The sequence below is a fragment of the Petromyzon marinus genome, chromosome 1, assembly GCF_048934315.1.
Source record: "Petromyzon marinus isolate PM22_M1 ecotype Great Lakes invasive population chromosome 1, UKy_Petmar_22M1.pri1.0, whole genome shotgun sequence".
NCBI lineage: Eukaryota > Metazoa > Chordata > Hyperoartia > Petromyzontiformes > Petromyzontidae > Petromyzon > Petromyzon marinus.
This window is the reverse complement of record NC_133667.1, coordinates 25414042-25434126: the sequence shown is the minus strand read 5'-3', so window position 1 is coordinate 25434126 and position 20085 is coordinate 25414042. Positions and strand designations below refer to the sequence as shown.

The window sequence follows — 20085 nt, the reverse complement described above, 5'->3', positions numbered from 1 at the left end:
CCGATTAGCACGGTTTGGCTACGCACGGTGGGAAAGAAGTTCTACATACATACATGTACCACCACTCCCTCCCACTCTTATCCTCACCATTACCATTTTAACCCCTCACCACCCCACGTGGTCCCACCAGTCCGACTGTGTCCCTCCTCTCTCCTCACCGCCTCCCCCCCAACCCCTCGCATCCTCACCCTTCCCATCCTCACCCCATCACCACCAAGGTTCGTGGTCCCGCCTGTCTCATTGTTTCAGACGCTCACCCGTCCCCTCCTCCCACCCACCGTGCCCCCCCCGCAACCCCTCACTCCCTCCCAGCTTCTCCCCCCCGCGCCCTACATTTCGCAAGGCGGGTTCACCGGGTTCATGCAAATGAGCACACGGGCACGTGCGAGGGAGTGTACATGGGTGGGAGTGTGTGGTGAAGTGCCTGCGTGTGTGGGGGTTATAGCGTTTTTTGGAGTGTGTGGTGGAGTGTCTGTGTGTGTGTGCAGGTTACGTACATATTATCACCATTCCGGCAAAAAACAACCCCTCTACCTCCTCGTTTGTGCCAGACGGCAACGCTGTGGTGGGCAGTACCGTGGGGGGAGGGCCAACTTAGATTGGCCATTCCCCTCATGGCATTTGTAACCACCACAGTGGCTAAATGGGGGCTGGTAACCCCTCCACCTTCAATTAATTACCACAAAACCACGATTAAAATTTTTAATTAAGCTTGTGCCGGCGGCCCCGGGGGGACAGGCGTCTATGACGTCTCCTGGCCAAACCCCATTTGGTGGAGCCAGGAGACTGAATCCTTACCCTCGGGGCTCCTCCAGAAACAACAGAAAACCAACACGGGTGGCGACAGGGAATGTTCGAATGCTCACTGGGGAGGAGAGGCTGCCACTCCTGTCGGGAGCTGGACCGGTACCGCCTGGATCTCTGTGGTATTCAGGAGGTCCGGTGGACCGGCTCTGGCTCCTGCCTCTACTCGGGGCAGGAGACTGCCAAACAGGGAGTGGCTCTTCTTCTGACCAAAATAATGAAGGGGGTGTGGGAGCGTGGCGGAGAGGTGTGGGAAGCTGTAAGCCCCAGGCTACTTTGGGCTCACCTTCCCATAAACCAGAGGCGAGGAGTGGTGGTCGTGGTTACTTATGCCCCCACCGAAGACGAACATCCATGGAGGGATGCAGGCAAGGCCGATGAGTCAGATGCCTTCTATGACTTCCTGTCACAGGTGCGAGCTAAAGTGGCCACTCGGGATAGAGTCATCTTGTTGGATGATTTCAATGCCCGAGTTGGTCATGATGCTGGCACCTGGTCTGGAGTAATTGGAAGGCATGGGCCAGATCAGCTCAATAACAACGGCAGGATGCTGCTAGATTTTTGTGCAGCCCATGGGCTTGTAATTACCAACACGCTGTTCCGGTATCGGCGCATCCACACAACATCATGGATGCATGCCGGGTCCAAGCAAGAACATCTTCTGGACTACATAGTGACGGAACAGCGGATGCGGGCCCAGGTCCTTGACACCAGGACCTATCGTGGAGGTGATCTGCCCACTGACCATCGACTTGTCATCTGTAAGATGCGCCTGCCATTCTTCCACTCCGGTGGTGGGTGTACACCCATGACCCCATTCAAACCCATAGTGGCATGGTCTCAGCTAGCTGATGAAAGTTGCAAGCGAGAATTTGATCATCGCTTGCGGCTGGGGTTGGCATCGTCCCCCACTCCTCCTGATGTTGAGGGGAAATGGGTGAAGTTTAGGACTGTAGCTCATGCAGCTGCAATGGCTGCTTTGGGTACACGGTCCATACCTCCCCACAGAGACCCTGGCTCACAGAGGAGGTGTTCAGGCTGGCTGAGAAAAAGTGACAGAACCACTCTCACCGTCTGCAGTATCCCATGTCGGAGAATGAGGAGGCTTACCGCAGTCCTAGCTCGGAGATTCAGAGAGCCGTGAGGCCCTGCAAGGATGGGTGGTCGTCGCGGGTTGCTGAGGAGATGGAGTCTGCCTCAATGGCCCGTGATCACAAGTCGCTCTTTAACTCCATAAAAAAGTAACCTGCAGCGCCACACCTATTACCATAATTTGGGGAAAGAACGGTAATCCAATATCCGAACCCCAGGACCAGGTTTGCAGATTTTCTGAGCATTTCTGTGAGGTCCTGGGGGAAGGTAAATCCCTCAGCCTGGAAAACATCGTGGGAAAAAGTGGGGATGACCCTGCTAAGGCTGCAGTGCCTCAAATATTGGAAGAAGTCACCCCCTGTGAGTGGCTGGCTGAGGTGCCATCTGTTGAGGAAGTACTGAAGGCGATCCGGAGTCTGAGACCAGGAAAGGCACCGGGCAGAGATGATCTCCCAAGCGAAATGCTGAGGGAGGGTGGCGTTTGTGCACAGACTGCCCTACATGACATCATAACAAGTCTGGACCACTGGACGGGTTCCGCAGGATTGGAAGGATGCCCTGTGGTCCCCCTCTTTAAGAAAGGGGACCGCACAGACGTAACAACTACAGGGGCATCTCACTCCTCAGTGTGCCAGGAAAAGTCCTGGCAAGGATTATTCAAGATCGCCTTGCTAGGCACACTGAGGAGAGGCATGTGGAGCGCCAGTGCGGTTTCAGGAAAGGGCGGTCCTGCACAGATGCCATATTTTCTGTCCGTCTGCTACAGCAGAGGTGTAGGGAATGCCAACAAGACCTACATCTCTGCTTTATTGACCTGGTCAAGGCCTATGATACCATCAGTAGGCCTCGGCTCTGGGTTGTTCTTCGTGCTTTCGGAGTCCCTGACCCTCTGCTCACGATCATTAAGGACCTTCATGATGGTGAGCGGGCCCAGGTAAAACTACGTGGCCAGGAGTTAGAACCATTCCCTGTTCACCTTGGGGTGGGACAGGGATGTCCTCTGGCTCCCACATTATTTAACATATATTTTGACCACATAGTTCGTGAAGCCTTTAATAGCTGTACCGGAGGAATTTCAATCTGGTACAGATATAATGCGAGGCTGATCGATGCCCCGGTGTGGTCTCAAACATGTTATGCCGATGATCTTGTAATTGCTTCTCACTCAGAGGAGGAGTTGGAGATGCTGCTGCTGAACCTGGAGCTTGCCACTAAGAGGTGGGGCCTTACCATCAGCCCCACCAAAACTAATCACCTGCCTGGGTATTTTGTACCATCGGACACTCCACCCCCAAAACTCCCAATTGGTGATAGGGCAGTTGTGGAGAGAGTGGAGAGTTTCCCATACCTGGGCAGTGTGCTCATGACTGGCTCCGGTTTGACAGCAGAGGTCTCACTCCAAATCAGTCGAGCGGCATTATCTTTTCATCGGTTGCGTAACACTGTGTAGAAGCTACCTGGTCTGTCACTCCGCACGAAGCTTCAGGTCTTCTTGGCCACAGTCATTCCCTCCCTTCTCTACGCTTGCAAAACGTGGACCCCCCTAATGGAACATCTTCGCCGGTTATAAACATATAGGCTGGCCTGCCTACGATCCATCCTGAGTTTAACCAGGCTGGATTGTGAGGAGCTCACAAATCCTTGAAAGATCTGGACAAAGTCTAATCGGTGAGCTCCTCCGGCAGGCAAGGCTGCGTTGGCTGGGTCATGTAGCCCCCATGCCCAGCCACAAAATGCCTAAACAGATTTTGTTCGGCCGGATCGAGGGGGCTAAACGGGCGCAGTACGGGTTAGGGAAGAGATGGAGTCATGTGGTACAGGAGGATGTGGAGCCGAGTGGACTTGCCGATGACTGGTACCAGCAGTGTCAAGATCGGCCTCTGTGGAGGAGGCTCGTGAAGGACGCTACTGGGCGGAGGAGTGATGGTCACAACAAGGACCGGAGCGCCGGGTGGCTAAAGCACAGCAAGTTGGCACAGTAGGGGGTACAGGTGGTCCATCAGCCAGTCATCTCGGTCAGTCGACCCATGGCACCTGGGTCTGCCCCGTGACCTCCTGCCAGCGGGCGTTCGACAGTTCATGTGGCCTCAACGTGGACATAGCTTGGCACAAGCGTCGTGGTGACGTCAGCGCTACTTAGTGGCGAATGGCGGTTATTGTTGTTGGAGTGTGTGATGGAGTGTCGGGGAGCGGTAGCGCAGGTGGTTAGGGCGCTGCCCTACGAACATGGCGACCCGGGTTCGATTCCTGCTTACGGCCGGCGCCGGTGATGAACCGGTCCTGGGCCTCCCCTAGGTAGACTCAGCCTCAAATTAGTACCTGGTGCAGTGTGTAGTAAACATCGCCAATGGGGGAGACAAAGGCGGCCGGCCGTGGTGCTGGCCACCCACCCCCTCGCGTACCGTGCCAGCCTTTAGAGGTGCTTGCTAACAGCACTTACCCCAACAGTCTGTTAAGGCTATAAGGGGGATCTTTGTCTTTGGAGGTTATAGTGTGTCTGCGTGTGTGGTGGAGTGTCTGTGTGTGTGTAGGTTATTATATTGTGTATGACTGTGTGGTGGAGTGCCTGTGTGTGTGGTTATTAGTGTGTCTGACTGTGTGGTGGAGTGTCTGTGTGTGTGTGGAGGTTTTAGTGTGTGTCTTTGGTGGAGTGTCTGTGTGTGTGTGGAAGTTTTAGTGTGTGTCTTTGGTGGAGTGGCTGTGTGTGTGTGGAGGTTATAGTGTGTGTCTGCGTGGTTGGTGGAATGTCTTTGTGTGGAGGGGAGGGGGTTATAGTGTGTGTATAAGTGTGTGGTTGAGTGTGGGGAGCGGTAGTGCAGTGGTTCGGGTGCTGCACTACGGGCGCTGCACTACGAGCCCGGCGACCGAGTTGGATTCCTGCTCTCGGCCGACACCAGTGACGATGACTCAGCCTTAAATTAGTAACTGGTGTGGTGTGTAAACATCGACACTGGGGGGACAAAGGCGGCCGGGCGTGGTGTTGGCCACCCAACCTATCAAGTTGTTCCCACCTTAATAGGTGCTCGCTAACAGCACTGGCCCCAACAGTCTGTTAAGGCTATCTTTGTTTTTGTGGGGTTATAGGATGTGAGGTGGAGTGTCTGTGTTACAGTGAGTGATGTAGTCCGTGTGTCGTGTCTGTATTCGAGTAATGCATCTGTTAGTGTCTGTGATTGTAATGTTTGACTGTTATAGTGTTTTGATTTATTATCAAGCGCAGTGTGGTATATAGTGTGTGATGTAATATTTGGCTCTTAAAGAGTATGTGTGATGTATTGTCTATGAAGTACAGAGGGTTATAGTGTATATGACTGCCTGTTACAGTTTTAGTATGTATGCTCAACTTCTTTCGTACCGTATGTGTGAGTGTGTCAGTGTGTCATGTAGTCTGACTGTTCTCGTGTGTGTGACATGTAGTGTCTCTTACAGTATGTTGTAGCGTCTGTGATTGTGTTACGTGCCAGCCATGGGAGTACCCGTGTGTGTGTATAATGTGGATGTGTGTTTTGTATGTTATATGTGGAGTGTTTTTAGTGGACAGCACCTGCATGGCAGTGTGTGTGTGCAATAGTACTTGAGTGACAGAGGTGGCCGGGCGTGCTTCGGGACACACCACCCCCTCGTGCGCCATGCTGACCTTCATCGGCGCTCGCAAACAGGCATCCTTATTGGCTGGCAAGTTATTTGAGCTACTAATGTAAATTCCACATTCCCAGTGCCGGGACCAGTCTTTCTCTATTGAACTACGTTTATATACAGTACCTATCTGTACAGCTACTGTACAGCTACTGATTTCCAAGTTTGTGACCCCTGTAGGATGCTGGACTGAATTAATTCCCCATCAGGAAATTTTAATTACCTTATTAATCACAATTATTACAACACCGTTAATTTACCTAGGAAGGCGCCAGTGAGTCTGAAGACTGTTTTTACACGAGGGTTACTGCGACGTTGGGATATTTTTTGATAAATTCGTGTTTGGCTTTGTATGTGTGGAAACCGGAGAACCCGGAGAGAACCCGGAGAGAACCCACAATGAATGAAGAGGTAACACTCACCACTGCCATCTCCTGGTCACACCTCACAGTACTAATCACGAGCCTACAACAACCAGGCAGGCACTATCACCCATCTAACCGGGCTTCAACTGCTTAGCTTCCAACAATCGACCAATGTGATTTGGTCATAAACCTTCAGACTTGGCTGAGTTTAGCCACCGAGGTGCCAGAATAGACATCATTATTTACTCACCTAGGACAGGTTTTAAGAGTCTAAAAACTCGATTTGATGAGGCTTCTGCACATAGCGGGGTTTGGCAAATTCTAGTTTCCAACAACCGACCAACGTGATTTGGTCGTAAACCTTAAGACTTGACTAAGTTTAGCCACCGAGACACAGGGGACAGACATCATTATTTATTCGACTAGGAAAGGTTTTAGGAGTCTCAAAACTCGATTTGATTTGGGTCCTGCACAAAGTGGGGTTTGGCCAATTTTAGCTTCCAACAATCGGCCAATGTGATTTGGTCGTAAACCTAAAGACTTGGCCGAGTTTAGCCACTGAAACGCAGAGGACAGATATTATTATTATTTACTCGTCCAGGAAAGGTTTTAGGAGTCTAAAAACTCGATTTTACGAGAGTCCTGCACTTAGTGGGGTTTGGCCAATTCTTTAGCAAGTGTTTTTTTTGTTGTTGCTGCTTTGCAGGAGGAAACTGGAGTGGTTGTGGAGAATTCGTACAGAACCGAGGGAACAATTTGTGAATATATTTGGATATTGTGCACCGCATGGGTACCGTTTGCCTCTTTGTGCATGTTAATTCTCATTACCTGTCAAAATCTTGAGGATTTTTCTATTTTTATCATGTACTTTTAAAAAAGAACACATGCAGCCATTTTTTTGCTGATAATCTACGTAAATTTGCGGGTAATCTTCACGTTTGCCTGCAAGTTAATCTTGCTCGCACGCATTTTTGTCTGAGAACTGCTCCCTCGAAACCACTCCAGCAAATTTCAAGAATGAGTCACGTGAAAGCGTATCATGTGTAGTTGAGGTGAACCGGGTGTAATATTAATTTAAAATAAACTATTAGCTTTGACCCAATAAATGTTTATTGGCGAGAAATCTGCTTATCCAATCCTCATTTACAATATTCCAGGCAAGTGGTGTATGCCTCTTTTCAAAATCATACTAGTACCCATATGGCCACACGTAACAGTGCTGTGAGTCGTGGTGGCTCACCGATTAGCACGAAGGTCAATGAAACCCGTCCAGCACAGAGATATCGCACAATTACTGTGGTGTAATGTTGATGTTGTATTACTGTAGTTATTCCCAATTCTATTTTTTGACAGTTAATAGTGCAGTTATGTGAGTAGTGCAGTGATGTGAGTGAATAGTAATGTAATATTTATATTATCGTGATTAAACAGTACTATAGTTTAGTAGGTCATGTTAATATTGGAATAACGGTGAGAGTGTAAAGATCTAATTTGTGTAGTTAGAGCTAAACATTTGTAGTATAACTAGTATATATTATCGAGGTAGTGCAGTAATAATATTAATCATGTTAATTGCTACTGGGGTAGTAAGTATAGAGACACTTTGAGTGATGGTACAACTTATTTATTTATTATGTCATTTTGTCAGTCAATGTAGTGATACTAATTGTATTGTTAATAATGGTAGTGCTGTAATATTAGCAGTGTAGCGAAGCTAATGGTACTGATAATTGATTGCAAGACAGTGGTGCACTGATGTCCCTGGTGTTACTGGTGGTTGTTAATGGTGGAGTTAACAGTGCCGTGTGTCGTCACTCGTACAGTGATGTCATCACCTGGAGCGAATCACTGCAATCGTAAAAACTTTTTTTCCTTCTCAATCACGCACGCTTACAAAGCACTACTGTACATTATACACTCCCATGAAGGGATCGAACAAACGCAGTGTATTGTAGAGACGGTGGCTTCTGTAGGCGTGGGATTCAGGCAAACACACATGCATGGGAGTCGCCATTTTGTTGAGGCCCAACATTTCTGGGTTGTGTCTCTCTCACCTTGTTCCCGTCTCACTGGGTCTCTCTCCAGTCATTAGAAGGGATTTAGAAAATGACACCACTTTTAAATTAATCCCGTCATATACATTATACGAGTATTTATATATAGTAATGATAATGAAATATTTGTAAGGTTAACGTGAGTGGTGAATGATAGCTGAATCAGTCCTGGGCCCTTCACACACCAACGCACACTAACCACAGGAGTGAAGTATGGCCAAACCCCGACACAGCGAGCGGAACTTAATCCAGCATTGGATTGGCAGAGGACTGGAAATGTAATTGTAAACGAATACACTAATACCCTTTATTTTAAAAGGGAAAGCCTTACCAAGTCTCAAGTTTCTGGAGTGAAAACTTCCATTTTATTCGACTAGAGGAGAGTCCTACATTAGATTTTTTTTTACCAATTCTACATACGAGTATATTGTGCCTGGGACAAAACTGGGGAACCTGGAGAAAAACTCGTACACAACAGGAGATGATAATGCCAAAAGCTCAAAACATATGTATTCAAGAGTCTGCTTGCATTGCCATATCTTGGCCACCTTGCAACCATGAAGTTTCACACACCTCTGCGTGGTCCACCAACCCTTACCTCCAGTTCTACATTTTTAATTTTACATTTTTATGAACGATGCAAGGTTGACTCGGAGTATTGGTGTAAGGCACCAGCACTATATCACGAGGTATGCCGATCTATAATCATGTTTTATTGTACCCCTATATTGCGATGATTTGATGAACAGGTTGAAATTGCATTATATACAAAACAAGGCGAGATGATGTGGTGTGTGCCAAACAAATCCTGAAACAACATTCAAAACTGTTCCGGCTGAAGTTGAAGAACTGCTTACCTCCAATGCATTGAGTCACAGCATTGCACAGGTTTGCACCACCGCTTTCTAGTCTTGCGTAAGGTATTTTGTTTTATTAAAAGAGGTGTAAAGATCGTGTTTATATTACGACTATGGGATTTCCAAATGAGATTTTTAAAAATGAGATGGGTGTGAGTTAAGACTTGATTTCCCAACACGTTTTGCTTGAACAGTCAGTTTCTTCGATTAAAAGCGTTCAAGTTGAATGTGTATTTTTGTCTTCGTGTTTGTCTCTGTGGCTCCCTGTCTCTCTGTATCACTATCTCTTCATGGCCTTCTGTTTGTCTTCATGTCTGTTTGCCCAACTCTCTCTGTATCTGTGCCTGTAAACTTGTCTCTATTTCACACCGTTTTTCTGTCTTTGACTCTCTCCCTCTTTGAATGTTACAAGAACTATTACACTACTAATAATATAGTAATAGCAACAACTATAATAACATAAATTTTGAATTAAAAGCTTTCGTGACTGCAGGGATTCATATTCTTGGTTCTTTCGGTAAAGTCACGTAGAAGGGAAACAATAAAATAATAAAAATATAAAACAATAAAATTCTCACACCGTTTCGACTGCAACACAAACAATCATCATCAGGTGTGAAAACCACAGCAAGAAAATTTGAAAAAAGTGGCGGTTTTTTTAACGTTAGCACCACGGAGAGCGATTTGGCAGTTATTCAGATGGACGAGTCCATCTATGTTCGGAAAAGAGGTGGGGGGAGACGAAAATAATGGATGCGGTCTGAAAGCCACCGTAAGCGTGAACAATCAATTAAGATCCGAAATGGTTTATCAAATCCTTCCAATGATTGCTAAGACAGAATCCATCTTCTCGGTTGAAATTGTCTCTGCGTTTGTATATGTGGATAGCCTGATGAACGAATCTCTTATGGTAGCCAGATGGCTTGCAAAGAACCTCTGTCTTGGAGAAGTCAATGTCATGTGAGCCTACTGAATTATAACAGTGATCTGCCACGGCCGAGGTGTTGGTCCTACCGTGTTTTAGGTCTGCTCTATGTATCACTATTATTTTATTGTTTCCCTTCTACGTGACTTTACCGAAAGAACCAAGAATATAATAACATAGTTCAAAGGTTTTTTTATTCATATGTTTAGCCAGTTATTAAGTATGGCAGGAACACCATGAACTCACAAATACATATAATGTACATATAGTCTGAAATCTGGAACATTCTTAACTGAAAAGTAATGTTTCCTGAGATATGTGCTTGCGATAGATATCCGTATATAGTTCCTCCGCTATTTTCATGGTACTGTCTTTACCATTGGTTATGGTTCCATCTTTCTCTCCAAGGGCTAGTCTTTGCGATTTACCAATCATCAACTTCCCTATCTCTGTTTTTATGCTCATTTCTTTTTTTTGGCATGACAAAAAAAACAGAGTTCCCCCCAAAAACTAAATTACATCATTATTGAAGCACAGAGCAGCTGTTAGATACAAACAAGTGGCCCTATTTACTAAAGCGTGCACATAAATGAGACATTTTTATCGTCTCAATCGTTCCATTAAAAAAACTGAGACAAAACTGACTTCCAAAAATGTACAGATCCATAAGCCTTCTATTATACGTATACATGTTCATGGAGAGCATAGAGAGCCAAATAACACGAATTAGAGGAAAATCAACCACTTGAGCAAGCTGGATTTAGAACAAAAATGTAGTTGTTTTACCACCATTCACCACATACATTCCATCATATAAAATAAAATATATCAAATACCATAATACCTGCATTTTTTAGACTATGAAAACGAAGATGATTCATGGAAACTGGTGTAGTCATACTCTTTGGTTATTTTGGTCAAGTCACGTATGTAGAAAAGGAAAATAAATAATATACACTGCTGGTTCAGCAGTTCCACTGCTGGATTATTTTTGAGTTGCGATCAAAACGTGGTGATCTATTTTATTTTTTGTTTTATTTTTCTACCTACGTGACTTTACCGAAAGAACCAAAGAGGATGGATTCCTGCAGTCAGGAAAGCTTCAAATCAAGATTGATTAAGTCATCCAGGCTCTCATACGAGGCTTTAAAGTTACCAATATGAATAATGATAACTATTTACAAAAATGGAAGTTATACTACTTCTGCATGTAGAAAATGTAATATAACACAGATGAGTCAGGCAAGGAGATATGCTCCCAACAAGGTTAATGACAGTGACACTTATAATATATTTTCTGAAATTTGTAGATGAGAAATGAAGGCGTATATATACACATGGAGAAAGTATAAACAATCTTAGATGTTACGTCTGATAGTTGTTACCATGTCCAATGGAAATTAATTATAAGAAATAACTGAAAAACTTAGCAAAGAAGGTTGCAACATTGGGCCAAAGATAAATATATGAAAAGTAATGTATAACAATTTTGTTGAACAAACCAAAATGTATTGTAGGGACATCATTGGAAGACACAACTGAGTATGTATATCTAAGAAAAATAGTAAAGGTGGACCATGATCAAAAATATGTAGTACAGATGTGAACAAGACAAGGTCAGAGTGATTTTGTAAAATGTTACTTGATAATAAAAAAAATACTAATGTGCCCAACGATGACAGTTTTCAATGGGCGCACATTACACGTACGATGACAATTTTCAGAAACATGGATACTGACAAAATGGAAAAACTGAAAAGTACACACAGAAGAATGGAGAGACGCTTACTGGCAATTACACCAAAAGAGGGATGTCATATTGGCTGTAGATAAAAGCGAACTTGGGCAGGACACAACAACACGTCACCATAAGGGACAATGGCTGGTGGTCGACTCATGGTGGAGTGGCAACAAAACCAAGGAACACACCTGAGGGGATGTCACCTGCGGAGACGGAGTGAGGGGATCAGCTCGTCAGCATGGTGGGTTATGGCATCGCAAGACCATGTGGAGCGGCATCGACTTGTGGAGGCCTACATACAACAGTGGATTGAACATGGCTATTGGTGTATGTATGTTGAACTTGTTTCGCACCGTACGTAGCCAACCACGCTAATTGGAGGTGCGGGGGAAGGGCAACAAACTAAACACAAAAAGCAGTTCTAAAGAAGCGAGTTTTCAATCTAGATTTAAAAGTGCACAGCTCCAGTGGCGATTTTGATAGTGCAACAGATTAGCTCAGCACAATCCACCAATCACATGACCTTAAAGACTCTGGTGTATGAATGTGTACCCACGCCACCGCCACGTCCAGAAAGACTGTGGTACAGGTGGGTGCTTCTGATGTTTCACGAGCGTGTCATCACAGAAGCCGCTTGGGAGGATGCCACTGCGCGTCATTCGCCTACCCTAAATATTCACCTCCTGTCCCAGGCCACCGTGACACTCTGGCAGTGCTCAGCATTTCATTGCCACACCTCTCACCTGGGCTATGTTATCGCCTTTGGGCGGGACTACCTAACTGCCCTGCTGAAATGCCAGCAGATTTCTGGGAGGCTCAACAGGCAAATTATACGGTGAGCTGGTAGTCCCTCCCACAAGCATCCCACCTCCCCCACCACACCCAACGACAACAGCCGCCGCCGTTTGCCACGAAGGGCGGCGATTACACCGCAGCGCTTATGCCAGGCTAGGTGCGCTTTGAGGTCACGTGAAGTGGCGAAGGCTCGCTGGCAGGTCACGGGACAGACCCAGGATCCATGGTTTGACTGACGGAGATGACTGGCAGATGCACCACCTGTGCTCTCTACCTGTGCCCCACCACTACAGGAACCAGACTCATTGTGACGTTAGCACAGCCGAATGCTCATAGGGGTCCACCCACTCCTTGAACAATCCCACCCACGAAGTAGGTAGGCAGGAGTCGAACATGAGGCCAAAAGCAGATGTAATCCAGGACAAAATCCCACATTTCACCATAGCGGTGACAGCCTCTCTGAAAACCGGGACGGTTTGTGGTCGCTTCTTGGTGCGAGTGGGCACGGCAATGATCAATCCACCGGTAGCCAAATCCGGGAGAGGAGGCGCCGTTCGGTAACGATGCCGGTACAGCCGCGACTGTTCGCCAATGCGGACGTTAGGTGGCGGTGTTCAGCCTACTTCGCGGCAAGATAACAATGGTCGAGAACAGTCGGTAGGGGGCCAAGTTTGCGAATTGTCTGCCAACTTTTTGTCTGCCACATCGCGCGCCAAGATGAAAATCGGAACCATAAAGCGCAGAGGGTAATAATTCGTATACAAATACAACAGAATTGAACGCAGCCGTACATGTACATACATATGCATACATACACATACCAGCAATGCGCACACCACACACATACGAAGATCCCCCGTGTAGCCTACACATGCTGTTGGGGCAAGTGTTGTTAGCGAGCAAATATACAATATTAGCGCGGGATAGGTAAAGTCGTAGTTTGGCCAGCACCACGCCATACCCCAGTGCTGATGGTTGAATCACTCGCCACTGATGTTATCAGAATCAAAATATTTAATGCTGGAGGAATCCGATGAGCTATAAAGCTCTTGTTCACAGATGTCCAGTAGGGGCAGGATTGAATTCGAGCGGCCAACTGCTAACGCACAGATATACACGCACATATTAAAAAAATTGCAAGTCAAATTCATCACAAATATAGTCCAGAGAATCAACGCTAACCAGTGCGCCACCACTCCCACAAAATACACAAAAACATACCCCACTACCAGACCACATATACACACACACACAACTTAATATACAGTCACTCATAGTGTACAATCACACCAATTCACAGTCACACAAGAGACGCGTACACACACGCGTTTAATAACAATGGAGCTCATCAGCTGATTTCATTCACAACGCTCGGGCGCAACGCTTCCTTGTCTGATGAGCGTGCTGCCAGTTAACCATTGGCCACATAGCCATGCATATATAATCATAGTAAGTATTTAATGTATTTATGTTGAAAAGCCTCATTCTCACGACTAATCTTCGGGAGGGCCCTACAATTGTAATACGTTGGCCAATTTTTTTTCCAATCGTGGTTTGCGCGTGGAAGGACATTTGATTAACCAGTGAAATGCTGTTCGAACGAAGGGATAACGCTAACAAAAATCCACACGGACGGGTTCACGAACGCCCATTGTTGTGCTGCCGGCTGCTCTCCACCTCGTAGCCCATCGACCTTCAAGAGTCACATTACTCGATTACAGTAATCCATTCTACTGCTTGATGGGTGAACTACCGTCCGCCGTGGTAACGTTGGATTCCCACAGTTGGCTCGGGGTCGATGAGCGAGGGGAAAATGTCAGCGCCGTCTTTGCTCTGGCGTCTCGTAGTAGTCCCTTGCTCGTGTAAGCCGAGACTCGGGAGACACGTGTGGGCCACGTCTCCATACAGGCCATTTCCCCCCATTGCAGTGTCGTCATCGCCCCTGATCAAATCGCCCGCCAGATTTCGTCAAGATCTCAAAAGCTAAGCAGGGTTTTTGAGCCTGGTGAGTGTTTGGATGGGCGGCCCCACCGTGCATTAAGCCTCAGGTGCTGTAGGCTGTTGCGGAGCTACGTGGTCAGCAGCAGAGTACAGTGCAGCAATATCCACTGTACTATGATCCGTCTATACTCTCTTTTTGAATAATAGAGGTTTATGGGCTAGATCACGTAAATGTGTCGTTAGAACCGCCACCACCCGACACAGGCAATTAGTAAGGGTTGTCACGTCAATACATGCCAATTAGTTACTCGTTCAGCACACCGGTGTGTTGGAGAGTAAACCCACATTTACAGTTCGACGTGTCGCCAGTAATTCCAACCAGCCTCATCACTGAAAATCCATTATGAAGTATGGTCAAATAGCTGGCAGGAATCGTACGCCGAGGGAAGGCCCTCCTCATCCAGCAGTGGATTCATGCTGGCATCGGGCACGTGTTAAATGTCAAAAAAAAGTTGCGAACAATGTAACATATGCCAGGGCATGAGCGTCTCCATTAACTTTTACGAAAGTTACTCCCTGTCCTTTATTTAACCACGTACGTTCGAACCATCGCATGTTGTTGGCTTTGTGGCTGATTGGACCTAAATGTGGAGATGTTGTTCGCTCCGCTAGTCTCTTGGGACCCAGGCTGGACTCCCTATGGAGAGGGATTACCACGTGGCGAGATTATAATATTGCGAATGCTGTAATGTCATAATGCGCGAGCCATTAGTATCGTTACACACAACAAAACAAAAACTACCATCAAGGCGCTCGACCTCCTGGGATTTCCGAAGATAACCAGTTTTGAGCCTGGTTAATATGTCTATGAAGGACTGACTTGCATGTGGATGCCAGGTGCTCTCTAGACGTGGGGGCAGTGAGGTGTGGCCAGGAGATGGCAGTTAATTGCGAGCATTGTGAAACCCTGCGCCGTGGAAATCCCATATTCCCGTGGTGGTAACCAGTCCATGTGACATCCAATACTCATGGCCTGTGTTCATCCAAGTAAACATCGCCAAGTTTGAAGACTCTTATTCAAGGAGGGTCCTGCATTGGGATGTCTGGCCAATTCCATCCAGCAGTCTATTCAAAGGGCCATCACTGTATATTGTGGTTACAGACGACTGGTTCTGTAATTATGATAATTCCACAGTCCTTTATCAATCCACTGTTGGTTCAATCCCTCCTCTACGCCATGTGAAGTTGTTACGTGGCTTTTACAGTTCTAAAGTAAAACAAGTACAAAGTGTCTGCTTCATTTTCAGGTCGGCTCTGCCCCAGTAGCCGAAATTCCACATTCCTGCGACGGGAGACAGTACTGAAATAATTATTGTAGATGAAATTCATATATTATTGAAATTACTCTGCAGATTATTCTAGTTATATTGGCGGTAGCATAGTTGGCATGGGCCCCAGTGCAAGGAACGAAATGTGACCCTTCACGTCCAATGCTCCTACAGTGTACTGTTACTGTGAGTACGTATGAATTCATAGTTGTGTACGCAGGTATAATATGCTCTTCGTGTAATGTACGCGCACATTGATACAAATACGCAGAAATACAAAGTCCACAGAAAGCACGTGTTTGTGCAATTGTATATGTACAGTGAGGGAAAAAAGTATTTGATCCCCTGCTGATTTTGTACGTTTGCCCACTGACAAAGAAATGATCAGTCTATAATTTTAATGGTAGGTTTATTTGAGCAGTGAGAGACAGAATAACACAAAAAAAATCCAGAAAAAACGCATGTCAAAAATGCTATGAATTGATTTGCATTTTAATGAGGTAAATAAGTATTTGACCCTTCTGCAAAACATGACTTAGTACTTGGTGGCAAAACCCTTGTTGGGAATCAGAGAAGTCAGACGTTTCTTGTAGTTGGCCACCAGGTTTACACACATCTCAGGAGGGATTTTGTCCCACTCCTCTTTGCAGATCTTCTCCAAGTCATTAAGGTTTCGAGGCTGACGTTTGGCAACTCGAACCTTCAGCTCCCTCCACAGATTTTCTATGGGATTAAGGTCTGGAGACTGGCTAGGCCACTCCAGGACCTTAATGTGCTTCTTCTTGAGCCACTCCTTTGTTGCCTTGGCCGTGTGTTTTGGGTCATTGTCATGCTGGAATACCCATCCACGACCCATTTTCAATGCCCTGGCTGAGGGAAGGAGGTTCTCACACAATATTTGACGGTACATGGCCCCGTCCATCGCCCCTTTGATGCGGTGAAGTTGTCCTGTCCCTTTAGCAGAAAAACACCCTCAAAGCATAATGTTTCCACCTCCATGTTTGACGGTTGGGATGGTGTTCTTGGGGTCATAGGCAGCATTCCTCCTCCTCCAAACACGGCGAGATGAGTTGATGCCAAAGAGCTCCATTTTGGTCTCATCTGACCACAACACTTTCACCCAGTTGTCCTCTGAATCATTCAGATGTTCATTGGCAAACTTCAGACGGGCATGTATATGTGCTTTCTTGAGCAGGGGGACCTTGCGGGCGCTGCAGGATTTCAATCCTTCACGGCGTAGTGTTACCAATTGTTTTCTTGGTGACTATGGTCCCAGCTGCCTTGAGATCATTGACTAGATCCTCCTGTGCAGTTCTGGGCTGATTCCTCACCGTTCTCATGATCATTGCAACTCCACGAGGTGAGGTCTTGCATGGAGCCCCAGGCCGAGGGAGATTGACAGTTCTTTTGTGTTTCTTCCATTTGCAAATAATCGCACCAACTGTTGTCACCTTCTCACCAAGCTGCTTGGCAATGGTCTTGTAACCCATTCCAGCCTTGTGTAGGTCTACAATCTTGTCCCTGACATCCTTGGAGAGCTCTTTGGTCTTGGTCATGGTGGAGAGTTTGGAATCTGATTGATTGCTTCTGTGGACAGGTGTCTTTTATACAGGTAACAATCTGAGATTAGGAGCAGTCCCTTTAAGAGTGTGCTCCTAATCTCAGCTCATTACCTGTATAAAAGACACCTGGGAGTCAGAAATCTTTCTGATTGAGAGGGGGTCAAATACTTATTTCCCTCATTAAAATGCAAATCAATTTATAACATTTTTGACATGCGTTTTTCCGGATTTTTTTTTGGTATTCTGTCTCTCACTGCTCAAATAAACCTACCATTAAAATTGTAGACTGATCATTTCTTTGTCAGTGGGCAAACGTACAAAATCAGCAGGGGATCAAATACTTTTTTCCCCTCACTGTATATGCATCGTTTCTGGGTATCCCCTCCTTCCATCAACCCGCACTAAACCAGAGTGGCAGAGGATTGACGAAGGTCTGTGAATGAAATAGGCTCGTTATAGTTCATCTTGGAGATGAGCGAGCCAAATTACACGCCACGATCGACAGCATAAACCCAACACGAGATAAGACTCGAGTCGACGTCGAAATCGAGTTGAAAAATCAACGAATCACGGCTAGACTGTGAAGACTGACATTGCCAGTACGTATTGTTTTTAAGTTTTACATCCCTTTATCAATCCACTGCTAGATGAAGGCCTCTCTATCTCTTGCTCTCTCTCTCTCTCCACGCTGTGTCGGTGACGGAGGGAGCTGCTATTTGACCATCCTTCAACCCCCGATGGTCAGTCAGTGCGGGGTTTGGCGAAGAGTGGCGCCGCAGGATCGACTCCGAAATTCAGCGCCACTGATGTCAGCCGTGGCCTTGGGAATCGAGCGTCGAAATGGGGGCCCTGCGCGGGTTCGTCGCACAGCTGCGCTCACCGCTGTACCACCGCTCGCTCCATCCTCGTACGTATCGATGATGTTTGTGCACAGTAACCATTACTTGTGCGAGGGTCTTCATAGGTGCTCGCCAACAGCACTTGAGCCAACAGTCTTGTTAAGAGGCTATACGGGGTGGGATCTTTGTACGTACGTCTGTGCCGTGTCCAGCTGTGTGTGGGTCTATCGTGTGTGAGCGTATCTGTCATAATGGAGACAAAGAACCCCCGTATAGCCTGTAACAGACTGTTGGGGCAAGTGCTGTTTGCGAGCACCTATCAAGACCCTGCACGGCACACGAGGGGGTTGGTGGCCAACACCACGCCCGGCCGCCTTTGTCTTCCCAGTTGGCGATGTTTTAAACACCGCACCAGGTACTCATTTGAGGCCGAGTCGACCTAGAGAGAGAATGGGAGCGGTGGCGCTGTGGTTAACGCACGAACGCCGTTGGCGAGTGCCACTTGAACCGGTGCCGTGTGTAAGACATCAACCTGTACTATTGGAGACAAAGACGGCCGCGCGTTGTCCTGGCCACACCAACCTCTCTAATAGGTACAGCACTTGCCCCAAAAAGTGAGTTGAGGCTATACGGGGGGGGGGGGTCTTTGTCTTTGCAAAATGCCACTTACGGTCACGCAATAGGCTCTGTTAACGAGCGCCTCACTCGGCTCACCCCCACGACGCAACACAACCTCGCCATCACCACCAACATCATCCTCGCCGAGACTCTCACGAACACAACCTCGCCATCACCACCAACATCATCCTCGCCGAGACTCTGACGAACACAACCTCGCCATCACCACCAAAATCATCCTCGCCGAGACTCTCACGAACACAACCTCGCCATCACCACCAACATCATCCTCGCCGAGACTCTCACGAACACAACCTCGCCATCACCACCAACATCATCCTCGCCGAGACTCTGACGAACACAACCTCGCCATCACCACAAACATCATCCTCGCCGAGACTCTCACGAACACAACCTCGCAACACCGCGTCGCCACCACGATCGGCAACTCGGTAGCATCCTTCATTGTAACAACAATGATCCCCCGTGTAGCCTGTAACAGACTGTCGGGGCACGTGCTGTTAGCGAGTAGCAGCGCCTAGGAAGGCCACTGGCACTGTGGCACACGAGGGGGTTGTGGGTGGCCAGCACCACGCCCGGCCGCCTTTGTCTCCCCCCAGTGGCGATGTCTACTACGCACCGCACCAGGTACTCATTTGAGGCTGAGTCCACCTAGGGGGGAGGCTCCGGGACCGGTTCAGACAATCGTCGCCCGTGCTGTTGGTGGCCGTGGGCGGGAATCCAACTCGGGTCACCGGGTTCGTAGCGCAGCGCGAACCGCGAATGCTTCCCACACACACAGCCTCGCTTTAACACAACAGCCTCGCTTTAACACAACAATCTCGCTTTAACACAACAGCCTCGCTTTAACACAACAGCCTCGCTTTAACACAACAGCCTCGCTTTAACACAACAATCTCGCTTTAACACAACAGCCTCGCTTTAACACAACAATCTCGCTTTAACACAACAATCTCGCTTTAACACAACAGCCTCGCTTTAACACAACAGCCTCGCTTTAACACAACAGCCTCGCTTTAACACAACAATCTCGCTTTAACACAACAATCTCGCCTTAACACAACAGCCTCGCTTTAACACAACAGCCTCGCTTTAACACAACAATCTCGCTTTAACACAACAATCTCGCTTTAACACAATCTCGATTTAACACAACAGCCTCGCTTTAACACAACAGCCTCGCTTTAACACAACAATCTCGCTTTAACACAATCTCGCTTTAACACAATCTCGCTTTAACACAGCAATTTCGCTTTAACACAATCTCGCTTTAACACAACAGCCTCGCTTTAACACAACAGCCTCGCTTTAACACAACAATCTCGCTTTAACACAACAGCCTCGCTTTAACACAACAGCCTCGCTTTAACACAACAGCCTCGCTTTAACACAACAATCTCGCTTTAACACAACAATCTCGCTTTAACACAACAATCTCGCTTCAACACAACAATCTCGCTTTAACACAACAATCTCGCTTTAACACAACAATCTCGCTTTAACACAA

The 20085-nt window shown here is 47.0% G+C and overlaps 2 protein-coding genes across 7 annotated transcripts in view; one reads left to right on the top strand and one right to left on the bottom strand.

Annotated features, from left to right (window-relative positions):
- LOC116938750 (uncharacterized) overlaps nt 1–20085 on the bottom strand; it is a 59168-nt gene that overhangs the window by 16022 nt on the left and 23061 nt on the right. For 4 of the 6 annotated variants that reach the window (XM_032946352.2, XM_032946359.2, XM_032946341.2 and 1 more), the window contains one exon: nt 11663–11766. The exons of 1 other annotated variant lie outside the window; for it this stretch is intronic. The gene's annotated coding sequence lies outside the window, so the exon portion shown is untranslated. Of the gene's footprint in view, nt 1–11662; nt 11767–13230; nt 16893–20085 lie in introns of those variants that run through there. One more of the 6 variants, XM_076066075.1, reaches the window with a different exon arrangement.
- LOC116938777 (adrenodoxin-like protein 1, mitochondrial) overlaps nt 17887–20085 on the top strand; it is an 83299-nt gene continuing 81100 nt past the window's right edge. The window contains exon 1 of the mRNA XM_032946402.2: nt 17887–18007. Within this exon, the coding sequence (XP_032802293.2) occupies nt 17941–18007 (67 nt within the window). The 5' untranslated portion in view covers nt 17887–17940. The remainder of the gene's footprint in view (nt 18008–20085) is intronic.